We start from the raw sequence: 22,683 nt of genomic DNA on the forward strand, positions 1-22,683 counted from the left end.
ATGAAGTATTGTGAGGAGTTCAGAGGAATTTGAGATCAGCAAATGGATTTTGAAGTGTGGGGAAGGTTTTGTAGAAATGGGACTTAATCTATATAAAAGTTGAATAATAAGGATTTGAGTGAAAGAGGCAGTTCTTTCTCTTTTCCCTAACGACCCAGCCTCTTCTTTGAGTATATATTGGGCAAAGGGACCTTCAGACAAGTAAGGGGATATTTTCACAGAAGATTGATACCCAGTTGTAAGGACCTTAGAGACCAGAACAGAGAGTTTAGACAGAGAAAATAGGGAGCCTGTAGGCTTTGAAGTAGGATGTTGATGCTTTATATATGGTATTTATGAAAGGTAAGTCTGGAAGAGTTCTATAGGATGGAAACCAAAGAAGTCCTTTTGCTGTAATACAGAAAAGCCTGTATTAAGGGTGTGGTATTGATAATAAACATGTAAGTAGATGTATAATATCTTTAAGAAAAAATCAACCAATCTTAGGTAAACGTGTAGAGTGAAAAAGAATGGGCCCATGATTCTGAGCTTTGGAGACTGGCAGGTTGAGCAGAGATAGGGAAATTGAATAGGAGCATTAGTTTGGAAGAAGATGCGGTGAGTTTGGTATTTGGACAAATTGGTCTTGATATGGTAAAGTCAAAGTGAGAATAGCTAGCGGTAAGGAATTAATAGGCCTCAAGCCCAAATCAAAGGCCAGGTGTCAGATGCAGGTCAGGGCTTACCCCCTGGGGCTCCAGTTCCATAGAAGTGTACCCTACGAGCTGCTGCAGAGAGGTCCAGAGTGTGAGTGAGATGTTCCCCTTGATTCAACCAGAGTTACTAATAACTATTTTGTTTTGTTTTTTAATTAATTTATTTATTTATTTGACAGAGACATAGTGAGAGAGGGAACACAAGCAGAGGCAGGATGGCGGTGTGAGAGGGAGAAGGAGTCTCCCCACCGAGCAGGGAGCCCAAAGTGGGGCTCAATCCCAGGATGCTGGAATCATGGCCTGGGCCAAAGGCAGACGCTTAATGACTGAGCCACTCGGGCGTCCCCTAATAACTCTTTTTAAAAATCTCCTTTAGATATCTGTTTAGATTTTAGGTACCTATTTTATCTGGTTTTATTTATTTTAACAGATGTGTCAGGGTCTCAAGTTTATTTGTGGGAAAAAGAGGAGTACTTACAGGTTTAAATAATCTTTTCAGAAAAGTTGGCTCTAGTAATAATTAAAAGGTTTGAGAGTAAATGTTTCTAGCAGAAAGAATAAAAGAGCAGAGAGCCTCAGGAGGAGGAGTCAGGGAAAGAGACCATTTCCGACACGGTGGGCATTTTTTTAAATTTCTTTAAGATTTTACTTATTTGTTAGAGAGAGAGCACAAGCAGGGAGAGTAGCAGGCAGAGGGAGAAGCAGGTTCCCCACAGAGCAGGAAGCTCTGTGTATGGAACTGCGTCCCAGGACTCTGGGATCATGACCTGAGCAGAAGGCAGACGCTTAGCCGTCTGTACCACCAAGGTGTCCCTTCTGTCCTTGTTATAGCAATGCGCTAGGCCAACACTTTTTAAAAACCTTTAATAAGAGTCTTTAATATTTGTATGGAATAAATAGGAGAGGTAGAATGCTGATCCAGCTGTAGCAACAAGGTCACAGGACTACTTTGACAGTATTGTAATACTGAGTTGCTTATTTCCTGTAACCAAATGGGTAATTTCTTTATTCTGACGTCAATAGGCCATTTCTTCAGACTACTAAGGAAAATGTATTTTGTGAATTTTTTAAGTGTGCTTTATCTCTAAGCAGCTTGAACCTTGATCATAAATGTTTTTCATTAGAGAAATTTTGTTACCCAATTAAAAAGTAAAATAAGGGGATGCCTGGGTGGCTTAAGCATCTGCCTTCAGTTCAGGTCATGATCCCAGGGCCTGGGATCGAGTCCCACATTGGGCTTCCTACTCAGCAGGGAGCCTGCTTCTCCCTCAGCCTGCTGTTTCCCCTGGCTTGTGCACTCCCTCTCTCTCTTCCTCTGACAAAAAAATAAAATAAAATAAGTATTCTGAAGAATGTTTTTCTTATTTTTACCCCATTTCACAAGTTTTAGTTTTGTTCCTTGGACAAAAAGGATTAAGGAATTGAAAAGGTCCATATATCAGAATGTTTTCTGGCTTTGGTACTTTCTGTCATCAGTAGAAGTTCTCAAAGAAACATCTCTTGTTTTAAGTTCCGTTTTTGGCACAGTATTTTGAGAGTTATAAATAATAATAGGACATTGCTTTCCAGTTTTCTGCTGCTTGATTCCCTTTCCCGTAAGTATTTTTTGTTGAGCGTGTATGCTTAAGGGAGGTGTTACAAAATTTAATTTTTAAAGTTCTCTTAAAGTCCTTTATGAGACATTTTTAGGCTATCAAATTATGTTTAATTTTTAACCTTTTTTCCCCCCCAAATTATAGCTTCAATATCTGTACATTCCCCACAAAAAAGCACTAAAAATCATGCCTTGCTGGAGGCAGCAGGACCAAGTCATGTTGCAATCAATGCCATTTCTGCCAACATGGACTCCTTTTCAAGTAGCAGGACAGCAACACTTAAGAAGCAGCCAAGCCACATGGAGGCTGCTCATTTTGGCGACCTGGGTAAGTGACTCACTTTTTGTTAACTTCTAGTAGGAAGGATTGAGTGTGTTATGGGAAACTTGCTGGAGGATACTAGAACTGTATAATGGGAATGTGCTTTGGAAAAATGTATTTAAGATAAGAGCATGTGTTTCTTGATCTGTGGGGTGTGAGTTTGATCCCCACATTGGGCATAGACCCTTCTTAAAATAAAATTTGAGGCACTTGGGGGCTCAGTCATTAAGTGTCTGCCTTCGGCTCGGGTCATGATCCGGGGTTCCTGGGATCGAGCCTCGCATTAGGCTCCCTGCTCGGCGGGAAGCCAGCTTCTTCCTCTCCTACTTCCCCTGCTTAGGTTTCCTTTCTCGCTATCTCTGTCACTGTCAAATGAATAAATAAAATGTTATAAAAAAATAAATAAAATTTTAAAAGTAAATAAAAATAACAGCTACAAGTATAACAAATGATACTCTATTACGTTCCCATAAGCAAAAAATATAAAGCATTCTCAGTTAAAAAAAAAAAAAAATGGGCCATTTCCAGAAGAAGAAATACATTTAACCACTAATTATATGAACAAGATGCCTCATTTCACTCATACTCAGGAAATTGCAAATTTAAGTAATGAGTTAATGTTCTCCCTAACATATCAGCAAATCTTTAAAGTTTGACAATTTGAATGGTAACGGAGATGAAGAGAAATAGCCAGTCCTATTTAGTGGAAGTGTAGATTGATGAAGATTTTTTTGGAAGGCAGTGTGGAAGTAGTTATCAGAATGTAAAATAGAAGATCTAGCCCTCAGAGGTAGTCACATATATGCCAAAAGATGTAGATGCAAGTATGTATAAAGCTTTTATTGCAGTGTTATTGGTGAAAGCAAAAAATGAGGAACAACATGTACATGTCTGGCGATGGAGAAGTAGATACATTGTGGTGTACCCGCATCTGGAATATTAGGGAGCCGTTTACAAGTCTGAAGATGACCTAGAGAAATATCTAAGGTTAAAGTGCAAAAAGCAGGTCACATAACAGTGAGTGTAATAGGATCCCTACTATGTTAAAATAACTTCTTCCCCCCTGCCCCCAAAAAAGATATGAAGGAGATCGAATTTTCGTTATCCACAGTTCTGCACTTTATAAAAATTGTGTGTCATGGTATCATAAATTGAAAGAAAAGTGAATAAATTGATGTCTAATAAAATTAGCCCGTCTTTTGACCTCTTTGCTTAACAGTTGTATATCTTCAAAGATGTCAGAGTGTCTGTGGGCCACACCCAGCAGTACACTGCAAATAGCATTTGTATTGATCACAAAGTAAAATTGTAAGTTTTACTGGATCACACCTGTGTTGCTGGGGGGGATGTGAAATGGTACAGGCACTCTGGAAAATAGTTTGGTGTTTCTTGTAGAGCAGAACGTGCAGATGTCATATGACCCTGCAGTTGCATTCTTCAGCTTTTATCCTAGAGAAGTGGAAACTTACATTCCCACAAAAGCCTGTACCCCGATGTCCATAGCAGCTTAAAAGCCGAAAACCGGCTGTCTTGCAGCATCGAGTGAGTGGTTAGACACACTGGCACGTGCACACCACAGAATACTGCTCAGCAATGAAGAAGAGCACACTATTGATTTACCTCACAACTTGGGTGAGTCCCAAGGGAATTATGCTGAGCGTCAAAAGCCAGTCCCAAAAGGTTATGCGCGGTATGATTCCATTTGTATAATATTCTTGAAATGACAAAATTAGAGAAATGAAGGATAGAGTAGTGTTTGCCAGGGCCAAGGAACGGAGGAGGCGGTTACAAAAGGCCACATGAGGCATCCATGTGGCATTGGAACTGTTCAGTAACTTGGCAGTTACCCAGGATAAAGTTGCATGGATTCCCTTGCATAGAATGAAGTCCACAGGTGTGTACAGGTGAAATGGGGAGATCTGAGTAAGATTGGTGGTCGTAGTAACATCAGTACCTTGATGTGATACTGTAATATGGTACTGTAAGATGTTACCTTGGGGAACCCCGGTAAAGGGTACATGGGATCTCCCTGTATTGTGTCTGACTGTTGTATTTGAACTTACCATTATTTCAGAATTAAAATTTTAATTTAAAAATTAGTAAATCTTGCAAAGGATCAGAATTTTGTGAAGTTCAAGAAAGGGAGTTTGACAGAGATGTACTGGTTAACCTTGAACATGAGACACCCAGGAGGCGCCTGGGTGGCATAGTTGGTTAAGCACCCAACTCTTGATTTCAGCTCAGGTAGGGTCATGAGATTAGAGCCTGTGTTGGGTTGGGCTGTGCTTGCTCACTCGCTCCCTTTCTCGGAAAAAAAAGAGAGACAGCCGGCAAGGATGACACATGAAGTGTTTCAAAAGAAAATAATTTGAATATCAAAGGATTAAGAAAAGCCATTTTGAAAAATTGATGAAACCCTGCTAATTTTATGAAGCTGAACCTCAAAATGTCAAATGCTTTAAATGTTAAAAAAAAATTGTTTTTGTTTATTCTAAGTTTGTGGTTATAATCATAACCTAAATTTAGTTACATATACAATGAACTTATTTTTATTAAATTTTGGTAAGTTTAGTTTTATTTCTCAAGATAAAAATCCCAGAGCTACTCTTTATTCTGTTGTAACAAACACTGAGCGTTGGTAACATTTTTCTGGCCATGCACACATGGACAATTTTTCCTCAGGAAAAGTTCCTAGAGGTGGTGTTACTGGATTGTGAAATCATGCAGATTTTTTTTTTTTAAAGATTTATTTGACAGAGAGAAATCACAAGTAGATGGAGAGGCAGGCAGAGAGAGAGAGAGAAGGAAGCAGGCTCCCTGCTGAGCAGAGAGCCCGATGCGGGACTCGATCCCAGGACCCTGAGATCATGACCTGAGCGGAAGGCAGCAGCTTAACCCACTGAGCCACCTAGGCGCCCAATCATGCAGATTTTTAAAGCTTTGCCCTCTGTTACTGAATGCTCTTCCAAAGAAGTTTTGTTATTTTTTATTTTCATCATCAGTGGGTGACTGTTGCCTGTTGTTGCCTGTTCTGCTCTGCCTTTGTTGGTTTTTATTGTTATTTTTTGAAAAAACATCTTCCAGTTTGACAGACAAAAATGTTATATTAATTTGCTTTTCTGGCATTTTTAATTAGATGGAATATATTTTCATATTTTTATTGGCCACCTTTCTTTGGTACTAGTATCGTAAGATTTTTTTTTCCCCAAGAATTTCCATGGTCTAAACTGCCATTAAAAGTCAGATAAGAATAATTGAATTAAAGAGCTTTTTAATAGTTGAATTAAGTTCGAACACTTGTTTCTTTGCCTGTTTAGCAGTCACAGTGACAGTATTTCTAGTTCTTTATTCATTAAATTGCTAGGGAAGTAAACTTTTTTTTTTAAAGATTTTATTTATTTGACAGAGAGAGATCACAAGTAGGCAGAGAGGCAGGCAGAGAGAGGAGGAAGCAGGCTTCCTGCTGAGCAGAGAGCCCAATGCGGTTTCGATCCCAGGACCCTGGGATCATGACCTGAGCTGAAGGCAGAGGCTTTAACCCACTGAGCCACCCAGGCACCCGGGAAGTAAACTTTTATTTAAGAATTCTGGTACCACTAAGCTGACTGTGGCTGACTAATCTATTAATCTTAAATTATTTGTTACTGAACTGCTAATCTTTTGCTTCTTTCAGGCAGATCTTGTCTGGACTACCAGACTCAAGAGACCAAATCAAGTCTTTCAAAGACTCTTGAACAAGTCCTGCATGACACTGTTGTTCTCCCTTATTTTATTCAATTCATGGAACTTCGGCGAATGGAGCATTTGGTTAAATTTTGGTTAGAAGCTGAAAGTTTTCACTCTACAACTTGGTCCCGAATAAGAGCACACAGTCTCAACACCGTGAAGCAGAGTGCATTGGCTGAGCCTGTCTCTCCATCTAAGAAGCATGAAACCGCAACATCTTTTGTAACTGAGTCTCTTGACAAGAGATTGGAGGATTCAAGCTCAGCTCAATTGCTTATGACTCAATCTGAAGGAATTGACCTGAACAATAGAACTAGCAACATTCAGAATCACTTGCTGCTTTCCCGGGAATGTGACAGTGCCCATTCTCTCCATCTTGAAATGGCCAGAACAGGAACGCATCCAGTTTCCATGGAAATCCAAGAATCCTCCTCTAGACTTCTAGTAGCCAGTAGAAATAGTCCCTCTTCACCACTGAAGGAATTATCAGGAAAATTAATGAAAAGTAAGTATGTGGTTTTCTTATCTCTCTTTATCCTCTTTGTTTAATCGTTTTATAAAGTAGAACTTGAGGCAAGGAATAAAAGCATTAGAATAGTTTTCTCTCACACCCACTTGCAAATTTGGAAGGATTTGGAGAATGTCCTGGAGAAGGATTGGTATTTGAAGAAGGAACAGCAGGGATACAGACAAAAATTGGATCCTCTCCGAAGGCTCTTTTGCAGAGTTAACAAATGAAGAAGAGTTGAATCCTGCCTCTGCCTTCCAGAGATTTTGAAATCAAACCATTATCCAGGGATGCTTATTTCATTTTCATCTCATTCTTAATTTGCTACTAACTTACTGTCTGCTTCGTAGGTAAAATTATTTTTTAATTGCCAACAGGTGTCATTTATTGGGTCCTGTGCCAACTGCTGTACTCTAATTTCACCTAATGGCCATACCACCTCTGAGGTCGGCATTATTGCACCATTTTACAAATGAGAAAACCATGGTTTAGGATAGTTTTTTTTTTAAAAAGATTTTATTTATTTATTTGACATGCAGAGATCACAAGCAGGCAGAGAGAGAGGAGGAAGCAGGCTCCCTGCCAAGCAGAGAGCCCAATGCAGGGCTGGATCCCAGGACCCTGAGATTATGACCTGAGCCGAAGACAGAGGATTTAACCACTGAGCCACCCATGCACCCCTATGGTTTAGGATAGTTAAGTAATATACCTCGGATTATGAAGTGAGCAGGGAGCTTGAGTTAAAATCAGCATTTTAACAACAGCACCTCTTTATTTCTTCTCTGTTCATTTGAAAGTTACACTCTCTTAATTTTTCAATTATCATCTTCTGGAATTCTGATTCGACAGCCTCCATGTTTTTTCCTGTCTTCATCTTATCTGTTCTTTGCTTCTTGTAGAGCTAGGTGATTCTTTTTTGTTTTTTCTTTTCTCCCCCCTCCCCCTACCCCGTAACACTTTATTTTTTTAGGGCAATTTTCCCTTTTTTTTTTTTTAAAGATTTTACTTACTTATTGGAGAGAGACAGCGACAGAGATAGCAAGAGAGACCATGAGCAGAGAGAAGGAGAAGCAGACTCCCCAGTAGGCAGAGAGCCCTTCCCCACTGGGGTCTCAGTCCTAGGACCCTGAGATCATGACCTGAGCCCAAGGCAAATGCTTAACTGACTGAGCCACCCAGGTGCCCCTTTTCAGAGCAATGTTCACAGCAAAATTGAGGGGAGGGTAGAGCAATTTCCTGTATACTCTTGGCCCCCTCACATATATAGACCTGCCACCCCCATCTTCCATGTCCGCCACCAGAGCGGCACATTTGTTGCCATTGTTGAACCTACCCAGACACACTATAGTCACCCACAGTCCACAGTTTACATCAGGTTTCACTCTTGGTGCTGTGTGTTCAATGGCTTTCAACAAATACACCAGGGCATGGGTCCATCGTTATGGTGTTAAGAGTATTTTTACTGCCCTAAAAACTGTCCATACTTTGCCTTTTCATCTCTTCCTACCTGCTAATCCCTGAGAACCATTAATCTTACTGTCTCCATAGTTTTGCCTTTTCCAGAATGTCATATGCCTAAAACTATATTGTATGTAGCTTTTTTACATCGATGATCATTTCTTCAGATCTGTGTTTTAGTTCATTTATTGTCTCTTAAGATGGGTCTAATCTGCTGTTGAATCAGTTTACAATTTTTTCTATCTAAACGTTACTGAATTTTGTATTTCTAGATATTTAATTCAGATTTGCCTGGTTAGTTTTTAGTTTCTTGTTCCTTTATCCCTTCATCCCACTTCTCAGCCTATTTTGTATTTCTTTAAGTTTAAACATATATTCATCATCTGATGATTCTAATATCTGTAGGTTTTTTGAATCTGGTTCACTATTTGTTTCTTCAGATTCACACTCTTGGTCGCTTGTGATTTTAGTGGTTTTTGGCTGTCTGAACATAGATTTTGGATTTTTTCTGTGGGAATTTTTTTTTTTTTAAGATTTTATTTTTATTTATTTATTTGACAGAGAGAGATCACAAGTAGGCAGAGAGGCAGGCAGAGAGAGAGAGGGAAGCAGGCTCCCTGCTGAGCAGAGAGCCCGACGCAGGACTCGATCCCAGGACCCCGAGATCATGACCTGAGCCGAAGGCAATGGCTTAACCCACTGAGCCACCCAGGCGCCCGGGAATTTTTTTTTTTTTTTTTAAAGATTTTACTTATTTATTTGACAGACAGAGATCACAAGTAGGCAGAGAGAGAGAGGAGGAAGCAGGCTCCCCGCTGAGCAGAGAGCCCAATGTGGGGCTCAATCCCAGGACCCTGGGATCATGACCTGAGCTGAAGGCAGAGGCTTTAACCCACTGAGCCACCCAGGTGCCCCTCTGTGGGAATTTTTTGAGAACGCTGTTTAAATTGGGTTATTCCAGGAAAAAAAAAATAAAAGTAAATAAATTGGGTTATGAGTATATTGGCATTTGCTTTTGCCTTGCATCTGGGGCCAACTTCACTACCTTCCTGGTACCACTTAAAATACATTTGGTCTTTGGGTTTTTCAGGCAAACTCTTAGGGCCTTTGGCATGATTTTGGTCTAATCTTCTACCCTGTTTGGGCCCTGAGCAATTGCCCTTGAAAGTGCACACTTCAAGTCTCTTGGCATTGCTGGTTTTCCCAGGTGACTGCGCTGCCTGTCTGGCACTTTGCCCATCTTGATTTGCACTGGCTCCTGCAGGTCCACGATTTCCTTATCTGCAATTTAGAAATCCAGAAAGCTTTGATGATCACATGTTACTTTTTAAAAAATATTTTATTTATTTATTTCATAGACAGAGATCACAAGTAGTCAGAGAGGCAGTCAGGGAGAGAGAGGAGGAAGCAGGCAGGCTCTCTGCAGAGACCCTCCCAGGGTCCTGGAATCGTGGGGCACGATTCCAGGACCCTGGGATCACAACTTGAGCCGAAGGCAGAGGCTTTAACCCACTGAGCCACCTAGGCACCCCTTACACGTTATTTTTTAAATGAAAAAACTTGACCTGAACTGGTGTGAACTAACTGCAGAAATTTGAATGTTTGATTATGTGATGTTGTCCCTCATATTGCTAAGAATATTAACATATATATGTATATGTATATATATATATGCCTAGTGCATTCCCTCTGTAAAAACAAACAAAACCCAGATTCTGAATTCTGAACTATTATTGTTTCCTTTACTTTACCACAAACTCTGATACACTTTTTAAGTGTATCAAAAAACGTCTTGGGAGAATTCGGTATTGAGAAGAATTTCTTTGAACATTTAGTCTGGCCTGTTTCTGGATATGGAAGTCTGTTTCTGTCACTGTAATACAGTTTATTGTTTTTGGAAGCTTTTTGTTTTGGTGATAGTTTATTTCAATAAAAAATAGAAATAGTGGAATCATTAAAGGAGTACTAGTTTTACTTTTCAAATTTTTATGCAGTAGATTTGACCTTTTTTGATGTATACTTGCATGAATTTTAACACTTGCATAGATTCCTGGTGAAAACGTAAAATGGTACATCCAATCTACAAAACAGTCTGACAGTTTCTTAACATTTTTAACACATCCAACACAGCAACAGACTTCCATAGGCCCATACTTTATTGGATTGTCTGTTTTATTATTGAATTTTGAGAATTCTTTTTGCGTTCTGGGTATAAAACCTTTATTGGTTATGTGATTTGTAAATGTTTTCTCCTAGTTTATAGCTTGGCTTTTCATTCTCTTAATAGTGTCTTTCACAAAACAGAGGACATTTTTAAATGAAAAAGTCTAACTTACCAGCTTTTTTCTTTTCTTTTTGTTTTCTTTTTTCTTTGGAATGGAATCCTAAGAACTTTTTGCCCAATTTAAGTTCATGAAGATTTTCTCCTTTGTGTTCTTCTAAAAGTATTATGGTTTTGTACTTTGTTTTTAGATGTATGGTCTGTTTTGAGTTAATATTGTATAAGATGTAAGGGTTAGGTCAAGTTTTTTTGTATTGGGGTGTGTGTGTGTTGTGTGTGTGTGTATTTTTTTTCTTTTCCTTTCTTTTCTTTTTTTTTTGGCGTATGGATACCCAGTTGTTGCAACACCACTAATTGAAAATATTACTCTTACTCCATTGAGTTCCGTTTGTACCTGAACCATATTCTGTTCTGTTCCATTGATATATTTGTTTATTCCTTAACTAATACCCACTGTCTCTGATTCCTGTAGCTTTACAGTAAATCTTTAAATCGGTTAGTATGACTCCTCCATGTTTGTTCTTTTTCTAAATTGTTTTGTCTGTTACGGTTTTTCTTCTTCTTTTCTTTCTTTCTTTTTTTTTTTTTTTTTTTTAAGTGTAATCTTACTTATATCTACAAGGAAATCCTGCATGATTGAATTGCATTCAATCCATAGGTCAGTTTGGGAAGAATTTATATCTTAACTGTATCAGGTCTTAAAATCCATGGATGTGGTATGTCTGTTTTCTTAAGTCTTTGACTTCTTTAGCATTGTGTAGGTTTCAGCATGCAGATGCTTCATATGTTTTATTGAATTTATATCCAAATATTTCTTATTGGTGTTCTTGTGAGTGATATTTTAAAAAATTTTTGTTACTAATTTTACATCACCAGTATTTACAAATATGATTGATTTTTATATATTAACCTTCTATTCTGTGACCTTATGAACTCAGTTATTTTAGCAGCTTTTCTGTAGAATGCTTGAAATTTTCTACGTAGACATTGATGTTGTTTGTGGCTAGAATAGTGTTATTTCTTCATTTCCGATCTTCTTTTTTTTTTCCCCTTGCCATACTGCACTAGCTAGGACTTTTTGTAAGTGGTGAGAATGAATATTCTTGTCTTCTTGATCTTGAAGGGAAAGCATTCAGTCTTTCACTTACTGTAAGTATGAGGTTAGCCATGTGGTTTTTTTGGTCAGTGCCCTTAATCAGATTGATGAAGTTTGCTCCTCTTAATGGCTTCCTGAGAGTTGTTTGAATCATGAATCATGTTGCAGTTTGTTATGTTTTTTGTGTGTTTGATATGACCTTATAGTTTTCCTTGTGTTTTTTGTTTTTGTTTTTTTGTTTTTTGGTCTGTTAATATGGTGGATCATAATTGATTGACTTTTAGAAGTTTGAATAAGCTTGCATTTCAAGGGTGAGCTCCATTTGGTTGTGGTGTATTATTCTTTTTACATGTTGCTAGATTTGATTTTCTAAATTTTGTTGAGCTTTTTTGCATTTATGTTTATGATGAATTTGGTCTGTGGCTTTTTTGGGCCGTGGTTGTGTAGTGGTTAGTACTCTGCCTTGTGTGGCTTTTTTAGTACTGCTTTTGTCTGGTTTTAATATCAGTGTGATGTTGGCCCCCCAGAAATGAGTTGGGAAGTTTTCCCACCTCTTCTATTTTCTGGAAGAGATCATGTAGAATTGTTATTACTTCTTCTTTATATGTTTGGTAGAATTTGCAAGGGCCTGGATTTGTTTTGTTGTGTTGTGTTTTCAGAACATTTCAAACTATGAATTCAAGTTCTTTTATAGGCATGGGACTATTCAGGTTATCTGATTCTTCTTGAGTGAATGTTAGTAGTTTGTGCTTTTCAAGGAATTGTTAATTTCATTGAATTGTTGAATTTATGGGCATGTAACTATCTAGCATGGCCTTACTGTCTTTTTAATCTTGAGTTTGTAGTGCTAATCTCTTTTTCATTCCTGGTGTTGGTAATTGTATCATCTTTTTTCTTTGCCAGTATAATGGTTTAATCTGTCTTTTTCAAAGAACCAGCTTTTGATTTAATTAGTTTTTCTCCTTTTTCCTGTTTTCAGTTTCATGGATTCTCTGTTATGTTACTTCTCTCCTCCTGCATGCTTTGAATTTATTTTACTCTTTTTCTCTTTTTTTTTTTTTTTTTTTTTTTTTAAGATTTTATTTATTTGACAGAGATCACAAGTAGGCAGAGAGGGAGGCGGTTTGGGGGGGAGCAGGCTCCCTCCTGAGCAGAGTCCAACACCGAGCTCAATCCCAACATCCACCCAGGTGCCCCCCTTTTCTCATTTCTTAAGGTAGAAACTTAGATGGTTTATTTGAGATCATTCTTTAAGAGAAGCATGTAATATAGGGGCGTCTGGGTGGCTCAGTGGGTTAAGCCTCTGCCTTCGGCTCAGGTCATGATCCCAGAGTCCTGGGATCAAGCTCCGAATTGGGCTCTTTGCTCAGCAGGGACCCTGCTTCCCCCTCTCTCTCTGCCTGCATCTCTGCCTCCTTGTGATCTCTCTCTATCAAATAAATAAATAAAATCTTTAAAAAAAAAAAAAAAGATGAGCATGTAATGGTACAAATTTCCTTCTTTTTTTTTTTTTTTAAAGATTTTATTTATTTATTTGACAGACAGAGATCAGAGTAGGCAGAGAGGCAGACAGAGAGAGAGGGAGGAAGCAGGCTCCCCGTCGAGCAGAGAGCCTGATGCGGGGCTCGATCCCAGGACCCCGAGACCATGACCTAAGCCGAAAGCAGAGGCTTAACCCACTGAGCCACCCAGGCGCCCCTACAAATTTCCTTCTAATCACTGTTTTAGCTATACCCTGCAAATTCTGATACTTTGAGCAAAAATTAAATGTCTCATTTCCCTTATATCTTACTCTTTTGTCCATGATCCTTTAGAAATGTTTAATTTTTATGTGTTTGGGGAATTTTTGCCTTATCTTTCTGTTATTGTTTTAATTATATTATGGTCAGAAAACATACTCTAAAAAAATACTATTTCAGTCATTTTAAATTTGTTAAAATTTTTAAATGGTCTAGGATATGGTTTGTCTTGGTGAATATCTCACATACAGTAGAAGAACTATGTTCTGCTGTTCTGTAGTTTTCTATAAATGTCAATTAGATTGAGTTGGTTGATGATTATGTTCAGTTTTTCTGTATCCTTGCTGATACTTTGTATGCTTTCTATATCCATTACTGAGAGAAGAGTGTTGAAGTCTCCAACCATAATTGTGGGTTTTTCCAATTATATTTTCACTTCTGTCCATTTTTGCATGTATTTTGAGGCTCTGTTCTTAGGTGTGTTTGCATGTATTTTGAGGCTCTGTTCTTAGGTGTGTACATTATATCTCCTTGGTGAATAAAATCTTTTATCATTATGTAATGTTCTTCTTGGTGGTAACTTCATTTGTTCTAAGTTCAAAGATAATCTGCTGTCTGATTTATATAGCTACTTCAGTTTAATCTAATTGGTGTTTACATGGTATATCTCTTTCTATCCCTTTACTTTTGACTTGCCCTTATTTTTTTTAAAATGAGTTTCTTTTGATAGCATGTAGTTGGGTAATTTTTTTAAATCCATTCTGACAGTCTGATTTTTTTGTTAATAAATGTATTTCAGCATAAATTTTAGTGTAGTTGTATTAAGTGTAGTTAATTGTAACATGATTACTTACATTATAATATATAATTACTCCTACTTGTTAATATAATATATGTAATGATACTAAGTATAATTATTAATGTATTTGGATTTAGGTCTCCCATTTTTTTTCTTTATTCCCTTTGTTTCCCATCCTTTGGTTTTTCTATTCTCTTCTTTATTTTGGATTGTTTGATTTTTTTCCTTTTTCTAACAATTTATGAATTTTTTTAAAAGATTACTTATTTGAGAGGAGAGAGAGCACACGGAAGCTGTGGGGAAGAAGCAGAGTCTCTGCTGAGCAGGGAGTCTCTGACATGGGGCTTGATCCCAGGACCCTGAGATCGTGACCCGAGCCAAAAGCAGATAACCAACTGACTGAGCCACCTAGGCCCCTATGATTTCTTGATTTTTATCTCTCTCTATAGGTTTTTTAGTGGTTTCTCTAGGGATTACAATATACATGCCTACACAGTCTACTTAAAATTAGCATTTTATCATGTTAAGTGGGATGTAGAGTATGCCACCTAGGTCCCTTTTCCTTCCCGCTCACATGTTATAGTTTGTCATCTATTTTCCTTGAAAACCCCCACAATTTAAAGAACTTAGAAGAAGAATTGTTTGATTACATTTAAACCAGATATTTGCTGTAGCTGTTACTGTTCCTTCGTTCCTGAAGTTTGGTTATTATTTCTGGTACCATTTTACCAGTGTCTCAAGAATTCGTTTAGCACTTTTTTTAGAGCAAGACTGCTATCAGATAATTTTCTCAGTTATTTTCCATCTGAGACTTCTCCTTATTTTGAATTTTTGCTTGATAGAGAATTCTAGGTTGGTAGTTCTTTTCTTTTACCACTTTGAAAGCGGTGTTTCACTGCCTCTGGCCTCTGTGGTTTCTGGTAGAAATCTGCAATCTTGGAATCATTATTACTCTGTATTTAACATCTTTTTTATAGCTGCTTTTGAGGTATTTTCCCTGTCTTTAATGTTCAGCAATTTGGTTATAATGTTCAGGTATGGATTTCTTTGAGTTTCTTCCTATTTGAGGCTTACTAAGCTTCTTGATTTTAGAAGTTTGGTTTTTGCTCTTTTGGGGGTGAATATTCAGCCGTTGTTCTTCACATTCTTGGGAGCACTGTACTTTTTTCCTTTTTTTCTGGGACTTTAATGACGCAAATGTTGTATCTTGTCATTGTCCTGCAGGTCCTTGAGGTTTTGTACTTTTTCTAATTTTTTTCCCTGTTGTTTAGCTTGGAAAATTTCTATTCATATTATCTCTGGATTCACTGATTCTTTCCTCTGTCGTTTCATCATGCTTTGAGTCTTTCCAGTGAATTTTAAGTTTGGGTTATTATTGTTGTTATTATTATTGTTTGGTTTTAATGTGTGTGAACATGCAGTTGGGGGAAGGGGAGGGGCGGAGGGAGAGGGAGAGAGAGAATCTCAGGCAGGCTCCACGCTCAGCCCAGTACCTAATGCAAGGTCAGTCCCACTTCCCTGAGATTATGATCTGAGCTGAAATTAAGTAGCTTCTTAAAAAACAACAGCAACAACGACTATGTTCTATAATTCCAGCATCTGTATCATGCTTATCTTTTTCCTTTGTGAGATCATGGGATTTTCTGGGGTTTTGAAAGGCTGTTAATTTTGGATTGTATTATGGACAGTTTGACTTAAGTGATTCTGGGTCATGTTTAAATCCTGTAGAAAATGGTGAATTTTTGCTTTAGCAGGAAATTTGCCTGGTTAGGTTCAGGCTACAAGTTCCAACTAGCATTCTGTAAGCTGTGGTTGAAGAGTCCATTCATTTTTTGGATTTTACTTGTATGATAAGTCTGCAAGCATCCTGTCTGGAAAGATCATAGTTTAGTTCTCAGATCCTTTGGTATGCTCTCAGTCAAGTCCATGCATGCCCAGCTCACGTATGAGCTCAGGAGCACACATACAACTTGGTAAGCTTTTCATGAACCTCCCGTTCTGCAGTCTCCCTAATGGCTTCTGGCGCCTGGGGGATCCCACCTTCTGGTTGTGTGGTTAAAAAGTTGGGGCTTTACTTTCCATGACTATGTCCGCCTCTGGCCAAGCAGTGAGAGGACAGAGGATCACAGAACTAGGGATTCTCTTCCTAGTGGGACCACAGTTTCTCTGTAGAGCTTTAGGAGCCTGCCTGTGTGCTGCTGCCATTGCCCGCATTGCTAGCCTAGTGTTCCCTGGGGACGCGAACTAGCGTGAAAGGGATGAAACAAGAATACAGGAAATTCACTCACTCTCCTTTATCTATAAAAGTCCCTTTTCTGCTCCTTAGACCAGAAATAGAAGGCTTCTCTGGAGCTTTTCTTGGTGCATCTGGTGTTCAGTGTCAGCTTTGGAGTGCAGGCTAGGAGATCCCGGAGGAACAGAAAGTGGGAACTTGACCCTGGTGTAGTGGTGCTTTGAGTTCTGGTTTCCTTTCTCTATCTGCCTGCTACACCATTTACTTTTTCAGGTCCTCAGATAAACTTGTCCAGTGTTTTTAGTTGCATTCTGTGGGAGATTGGGTGGTGTGTGCTTATTTCATCTTGACCTACTAGTTAGCATTTCAAATCAAGTCACAGCGTGTGGATTTTCTGTTTTCCCCTTAAAAGCAAATACATTGGGAAGATAGTGGCTTAACAGCTGCCTCTGTGGTTCCTATTATAATTATTTTCATTGTATTAAAGTCTCTTGAGTGGCGCCTGGGTGGCTCAGTGGGTTAAGCCTCTGCCTTCGGCTCAGGTCATCATCCCAGGGTCCTGGGATCGAGTCCCGCATCAGGCTCTCTGCTCAGTGGAACCTGCTTCCCCCTCTCTCTCTGCCTGCCTCTCTGCCTACTTGTGATCTCTGTCAAATAAATAAATAAAATCTTTTAAAAACAAAAACAAAAACAAAACAAAAAACCTCTTGAGCTACAGAAGGTGGCCATCTGTCAGCACCTCTTATGATTGTATTTAGAATGTATCTGGAGCATAGAAATGCCTACTCTCCTCGTTCTGGTTCCAGCTCTCATTTTTCATAGCGTGGAAACACTTTTTCTTTTAAAACCTTTTTGTATTTGCCTATATCACTCTCAGGTAGCCTAGGGTTTTCTTAATAGGTCCTTTTTACCAAAAAGAATTTGGAATGGCCTATTGGCTTTTGTAGCTGAAGATTGAGATGAAGAGCTCAGAGTTGATGTGTAATTTCTTCTGAGTAACTTCTTCTTTAGGATATACTGGTATTTTGTACTTCCATTTAAATAGATACTGATTTTGTTTTAGGATTTTTATGCAAAGAGGTGGAGGTTAACAAGAGCTGATCTTAATAAATGTGTTAATTTTGCTAATACACATTCTCCTTAATAGCCACTCGGAGTGACTTTAAGAATAGGCTTGCATGTTCCTTGTGCTGAAGCCCACTTCCCTTGACTTTCTTCTCTGCTTTAAGGCAATTTATCACAAGGCCTCTTCCCTCTGAGTAAAAAGAATTTCTAACTTCAAATTTTTTCATAAAAATGGCTGCTAATTTAAAATAATAGAAAAAAAATGTGTTACTATATCAAGCAAATTAATTCTTTCAGCCTGTATTTGTGGTAAGTTTATTTTAACGGGTATTTGCTACACACCTAATGTGTAATGCCAGCTTCTGTACTGGTCACCAAGGAGGCAGAAATAAATGAAATTGTCACAGTCTGGGCATTCAGGAAAATTTTTGTCCATTGCATGAAGTTTATAGTGTGAAAAATTAATTTATTTCTTTCTGTTTTTAATTAATATTTATTTTATTATTTTGGAGAGTGAGGGAGTGCATGGTGGGGGGCAAAGGGAGAGGGAGAATCTCAAGCATACTTCCCACTGAGCACAGAGCCTGAAGCAGGGCTTGATGTCATGATCCTGAGATCGTGACCTGAGCTGAAAATCAAGAGTCGGCTGCTTAACTGATCGAGACACATAGAGGCCCCAAGAATTTCTTTATTGTTCATGTTTAAATCTGTTAATCACAACTTTTTCTTTAAAGTCGGTGATTAAGGGCGCCTCGGTGGTTCAGTTGGTTAAGCAACTGCCTTCAATTCAGGTCAAGACCCCAGAGTCCTGGGATTGAGTCCTGCATCGGGCTCCCAGCTCCATGGGGAGTGTGCTTCTCCCTCTGCGCTTCTCCTCACACATGCTCTCTCTCACTGTCTCTCTCTCAAATAAATAAAATCTTCAAAAAGAAAAAGTTGGTGATTAAAATATATCCATTTTAATGAAATACTGTTGTACCAAAGTCTTGATAAAGTCCTGGATATATTTGTATCTTCTGGATGGAGTCTATTAAAGTTTTGTGTTTTGGGGGTTTGTTGTGGTTAAGGATTAGTTTCAGTTAAAAGAAAAGTCCTAGCCATTTAAAAATTTTAAGACTTCTTAGTGAAATGCTAAAGTGAATAAAAAGAGTTTTGAGCATCACTCAATAATTGAAGGAAATCCAGTAATCTGGCCTCGTAGGTTCCTAAAAGGTGTGCTTTTAAAAAACAAACCAGATGTTTTAAGCATTTCTGTGTTCCTTTGTTTTTTGTTTTAATTTGACAAAGTCACAGTGAGAAAGGGGACACAAGCAGCAGGGGGAGTGGGAGAGGGAGAAGCAGGCTTCCTGCTAAGCAGAGAGTGCTATATGGGGCTCCATCCCAGGACCCTGGGATCATGACCTGAGTCAAAGGCAGATGCTTAATGACTGAACCACAAAGGTGCCTGTCCTTTGTTTTATTAAAAGACTATTTCAGAAATTGGACCAAAGCATTTATCTTAATCTAGTATTTGTTTTTTCTTTCTTCTTTTTCTTTTTTAGATTTTATTTATTTATTTATTTATTTGACAGTGAGAGAGAGAGCACAAGTAGGGGGAGCAGGTAGAGGGAGCAACAGGCTCTCTGCTGAGCAGGGAGCCTGATGGGATGTAGGGCTTGATCCCAGAACCCGGGGATCAAGACTGCGCCAAAGGCAGGCGCTTAACAACTGAACCACCCAGGTGCTCCTAACCCCGTATTTCTTGAGTTAAAACTGTTTCATTTATTAATTTATTAAAATGTTTGAAATATATTAAATATATATTATATATATAAATGTCTTTTTATTTATTTATTTATTTATTTATTATATTTTGGGGCACCCAGGTGGCTCAGTTGGTTGAGCAGCTCAGGTCATGATCCTGGAGTTTGGGGATCAAGTCCCACATCCGGCTCCTTGCTCAACAGGGGGTCTCCTTCTCCCTCTGACCTTCCCCCTCTCATGCTCGCTTGCTCTCATTCACTTTCGCTCTCAAATAAATTTTTTAAAAAATTATTTATATAATAAAATATAAATATAAATATTTTATATATTAAAAATATATTAAAAACAAAAATATATAAACAAATGAAATATATAAATATAATTTATTAGTCTATTTAAAATAATTTATAATAAAATTATTTAATAATTTATTGAATTATTAATTTAATATAAATAATATATTATAAAATATATATAAATATATATTATTTATTTGAGAGAGAGTGAATGAGAGCAAGAAAAAAAAAATATATATATAATATATATATTATTTTTATTTGAGAGAGAGAGAGATGGAAAGAGCATGAGAGGGGAGAGAGTCAGAGGTAGAAGCAGACTCCCCACTAAGCAGGGAGGCCAACTTGGGGCTCTATCCCAGGACTCTGGGATCATGATCTGATCTGAAGGCAGACACTTAACTGACTGAGCCACCTCCGTGCCCCAGTGTCCTTTTAATCTTAAATGAAAACTGAATTCTCTTGATCCAAAAGAAGGATGTAACCGCATTCAGTGTTTCTGAAATGAAATATAGTTAATATTTTATTTAAAGGTGTCAAAACTACTTTCGGTGAGTTTAGTCGCCCAGAAAATAAATGCATTAGTGTCTGTACAACTTCTTACAGCATTTGTCTGGGATTGGCAGCTGTTTTTAGTGGTGGAAAAGCAAGAACTGAGAAGCAACCCAAGTTCTGATTTTTAGGCTTTTTGATAGACAGTTTCAACAAAACTAGTGTCTTTGTTCTGATTAACAATTTCCTCATAGTGACTATACAATAAATGTTTGTGAGAGAGTGAAATTAGATTGGATTATGTTATATCTGGTTAAAGGCAGAATAGTTTGCCCAGATCTTCACAATGGATACCTTTCATCTAGGCCCTGGTTGTAGAGAGCATTAATTTACACATAAGCACAACTTCCCTTCCCCAAAACCTATCTTTTTATAGCTCTGGATATTAGAGGCAGTACTGGTGCTGATGTCAGACCTGAGCTTTTGTCCTAACTCTTGCACTTTCCCTTTTTTCTTTGAATTCTTTTGTCTTTTTTTTTTTTTTAATGTATTAAGAAAAGATACATGAACTCTACCTTCTTAACAAATTTTTAAATATGTGGTACGATACTGTTAACTATACATACAGTGTTGTATAGCAGATCTCTAGAACTTAGTCATTTTGGGTAGCTGAAACTTTATACCTGTTAACAGTTGCTCTCTGTATCTTCCTCCATCCCCTACAGTTACTGTTCTGTTTTCTGCTTCTGTGAGGTTGACTGTTAGATACTGCATATAAGTGGAATCCTGCAGGATTTGTCATTCTGTGACTAACTTATTTTATTTAGTATAATGTCCTCAAGGTTCATTCATGTGGTCACATAAGGCAGTAGTTCCTTCTTTTTATGGCTGCACAATATTCCGTTGTGTATCTGTCCATGGACATTTGGTTGTTTCTATATCTTGGCAATTGTGAATAATGCTGCAATGAAATGGAAGTACAAAATATCTCTTGAAGATCCTGATTTCAGGTTTTTTTGTTTTTTTGTTTTTTGTTTGCTTGTTTGTTTGTTGATAAATACCCAGAAGTAGCATTCCTAAATGGTGTAAGTGTTACTTTTTTTTGAGGAGTCTTCATTCTGTTTTCCACAGTGGTCACACCATTTTACATTCTCACCAACAGTACATAAGGGCTCCAATTTCTCCATGTCTTGCTAACTCTTGTTAACTTTTTTTTTTTTTTTGGTTATGATCATCCTAACAGGTATGAGATGATTGATATCTCATTGTGGTTCTGTTCTTTTGGTCTGTATGTCTGTCTTTATGCTAGTACTTTATGCTAGTACCATACTGTTTTCATTATTGTAGCTTTATAATGTTTTTGAAATCAAGAGGTGTAATGCCTGTGGCTTTGTTCTTCTTTCTCAAAGTTCTTTGACTATTCAGGTCCTTTGTGAGGCCTTATGAATTTTAGGATTTTTTTTCTGTTTGTGTTAAAATATACCACTGACATTTTTTTTTTTTTAAGATTTTATTTATTTGACAGATAGAGATCACAAGTAGGCAGAGAGGCAGGCAGAGAGAGAGGGAGGGGGAAGCAGGCTTTCTGAGCAGAGAGCCTGACGCGGGGCTCGATCCCAGGACCCTGGGATCATGACCTGAGCCCAAGGCAGAGGCTTTAACCCACTGAGCCACCCAGGCGCCCCACCACTAACATTTTGATAGGGGTGTGTTTAGTCTGTAGATTGTTTTGGGAAGTGACATCTTAACAATATTAAGTCTTCCATTTCACGAACACAGGATGTTTTTCCATCTATTTGTGCCCTCTAATTTCTTAAAGCAATGTGTTACAGTTTTAAGTGTATAGATCTTTCACTTCCTTGATTAAATCAGTTCTTAAGTATTTTGTTCTTTGTGTTGCTATTGTAAGTGGATTTGCTTGCTTAATTTCCTTTTTTTTTTTTTTTTTTAAGATTTTATTTATTTATTTGTCAGAGAGAGAGGGAGAGAGAGCAAGCACAGGCAGACAGAATGGCAGGCAGAGGCAGAGGGAGAAGCAGGCACCTTGCCGAGCAAGGAGCCTGATGTGGGACTCGATCCCAGGACACCGGGACCATGACCCAAGCTGAAGGCAGCCACTTAACCAACTGAGCCACCCAGGCGTCCCCTTAATTTCCTTTTTGATTAGTATAGTTCATTGTTAGTATATAGAAATGCAGCTGATTTTTGTATGTTGATTTTGTATCTGTAACTCTGAATTCAGCTATCAGTTTTTTGTGGAGTCGTCAGGGTTTTCTACATGTAAGATAAAGTCATCTGCAAACAGAAATAATGTAACTTTTTCCTTTCCAATTTGGATACTGCCCCTCTCCCCATCCTAGTAGCCTTGGCTAGACTTCTAGTTAAATAGAGAGGTTAAAAGTGGGCGTCCTTGCTTTATTCCTAGTATTAGAGGAAAAGCTTTCAGTTTTTCATGATGGAGTAAAATGTTAGCTGTGAGTTCCATATATGGCTTTTATTATGTTGAAGTAATTTCCTTTTGTTCCTAGTGTGTTGAGAGTTTTAAATAACAAGAGTGTTGAATTTTCTGAAATGCTTTTTCTGCATCTGTCAAGTTGATATGATATATCACTATAATTGATTTTCATATGTTGGAC

General features: G+C 38.0%; 1 protein-coding gene across 5 annotated transcripts in view; it reads left to right on the forward strand.

The window, feature by feature from the left end:
• Nucleotides 1-22,683, forward strand: part of AKAP10 (A-kinase anchoring protein 10) — an 81,509-nt gene that overhangs the window by 14,238 nt on the left and 44,588 nt on the right. For 4 of the 5 annotated variants that reach the window (XR_004280469.1, XM_032320241.1, XM_032320242.1 and 1 more), the window contains exons 3-4: nt 2,435-2,617; nt 6,285-6,842. The exons of the other annotated variant lie outside the window; for it this stretch is intronic. Coding sequence is in view for 3 of the 4 variants with exons in the window: in XM_032320241.1 (XP_032176132.1) it covers nt 2,435-2,617; nt 6,285-6,842 (741 nt within the window). In the remaining variant the exon portion in view is untranslated. The remainder of the gene's footprint in view (nt 1-2,434; nt 2,618-6,284; nt 6,843-22,683) is intronic. 5 annotated transcript variants of the gene reach the window in all.

This window comes from Mustela erminea, chromosome 18 (genome assembly GCF_009829155.1).
Source record: "Mustela erminea isolate mMusErm1 chromosome 18, mMusErm1.Pri, whole genome shotgun sequence".
Lineage (NCBI taxonomy): Eukaryota > Metazoa > Chordata > Mammalia > Carnivora > Mustelidae > Mustela > Mustela erminea.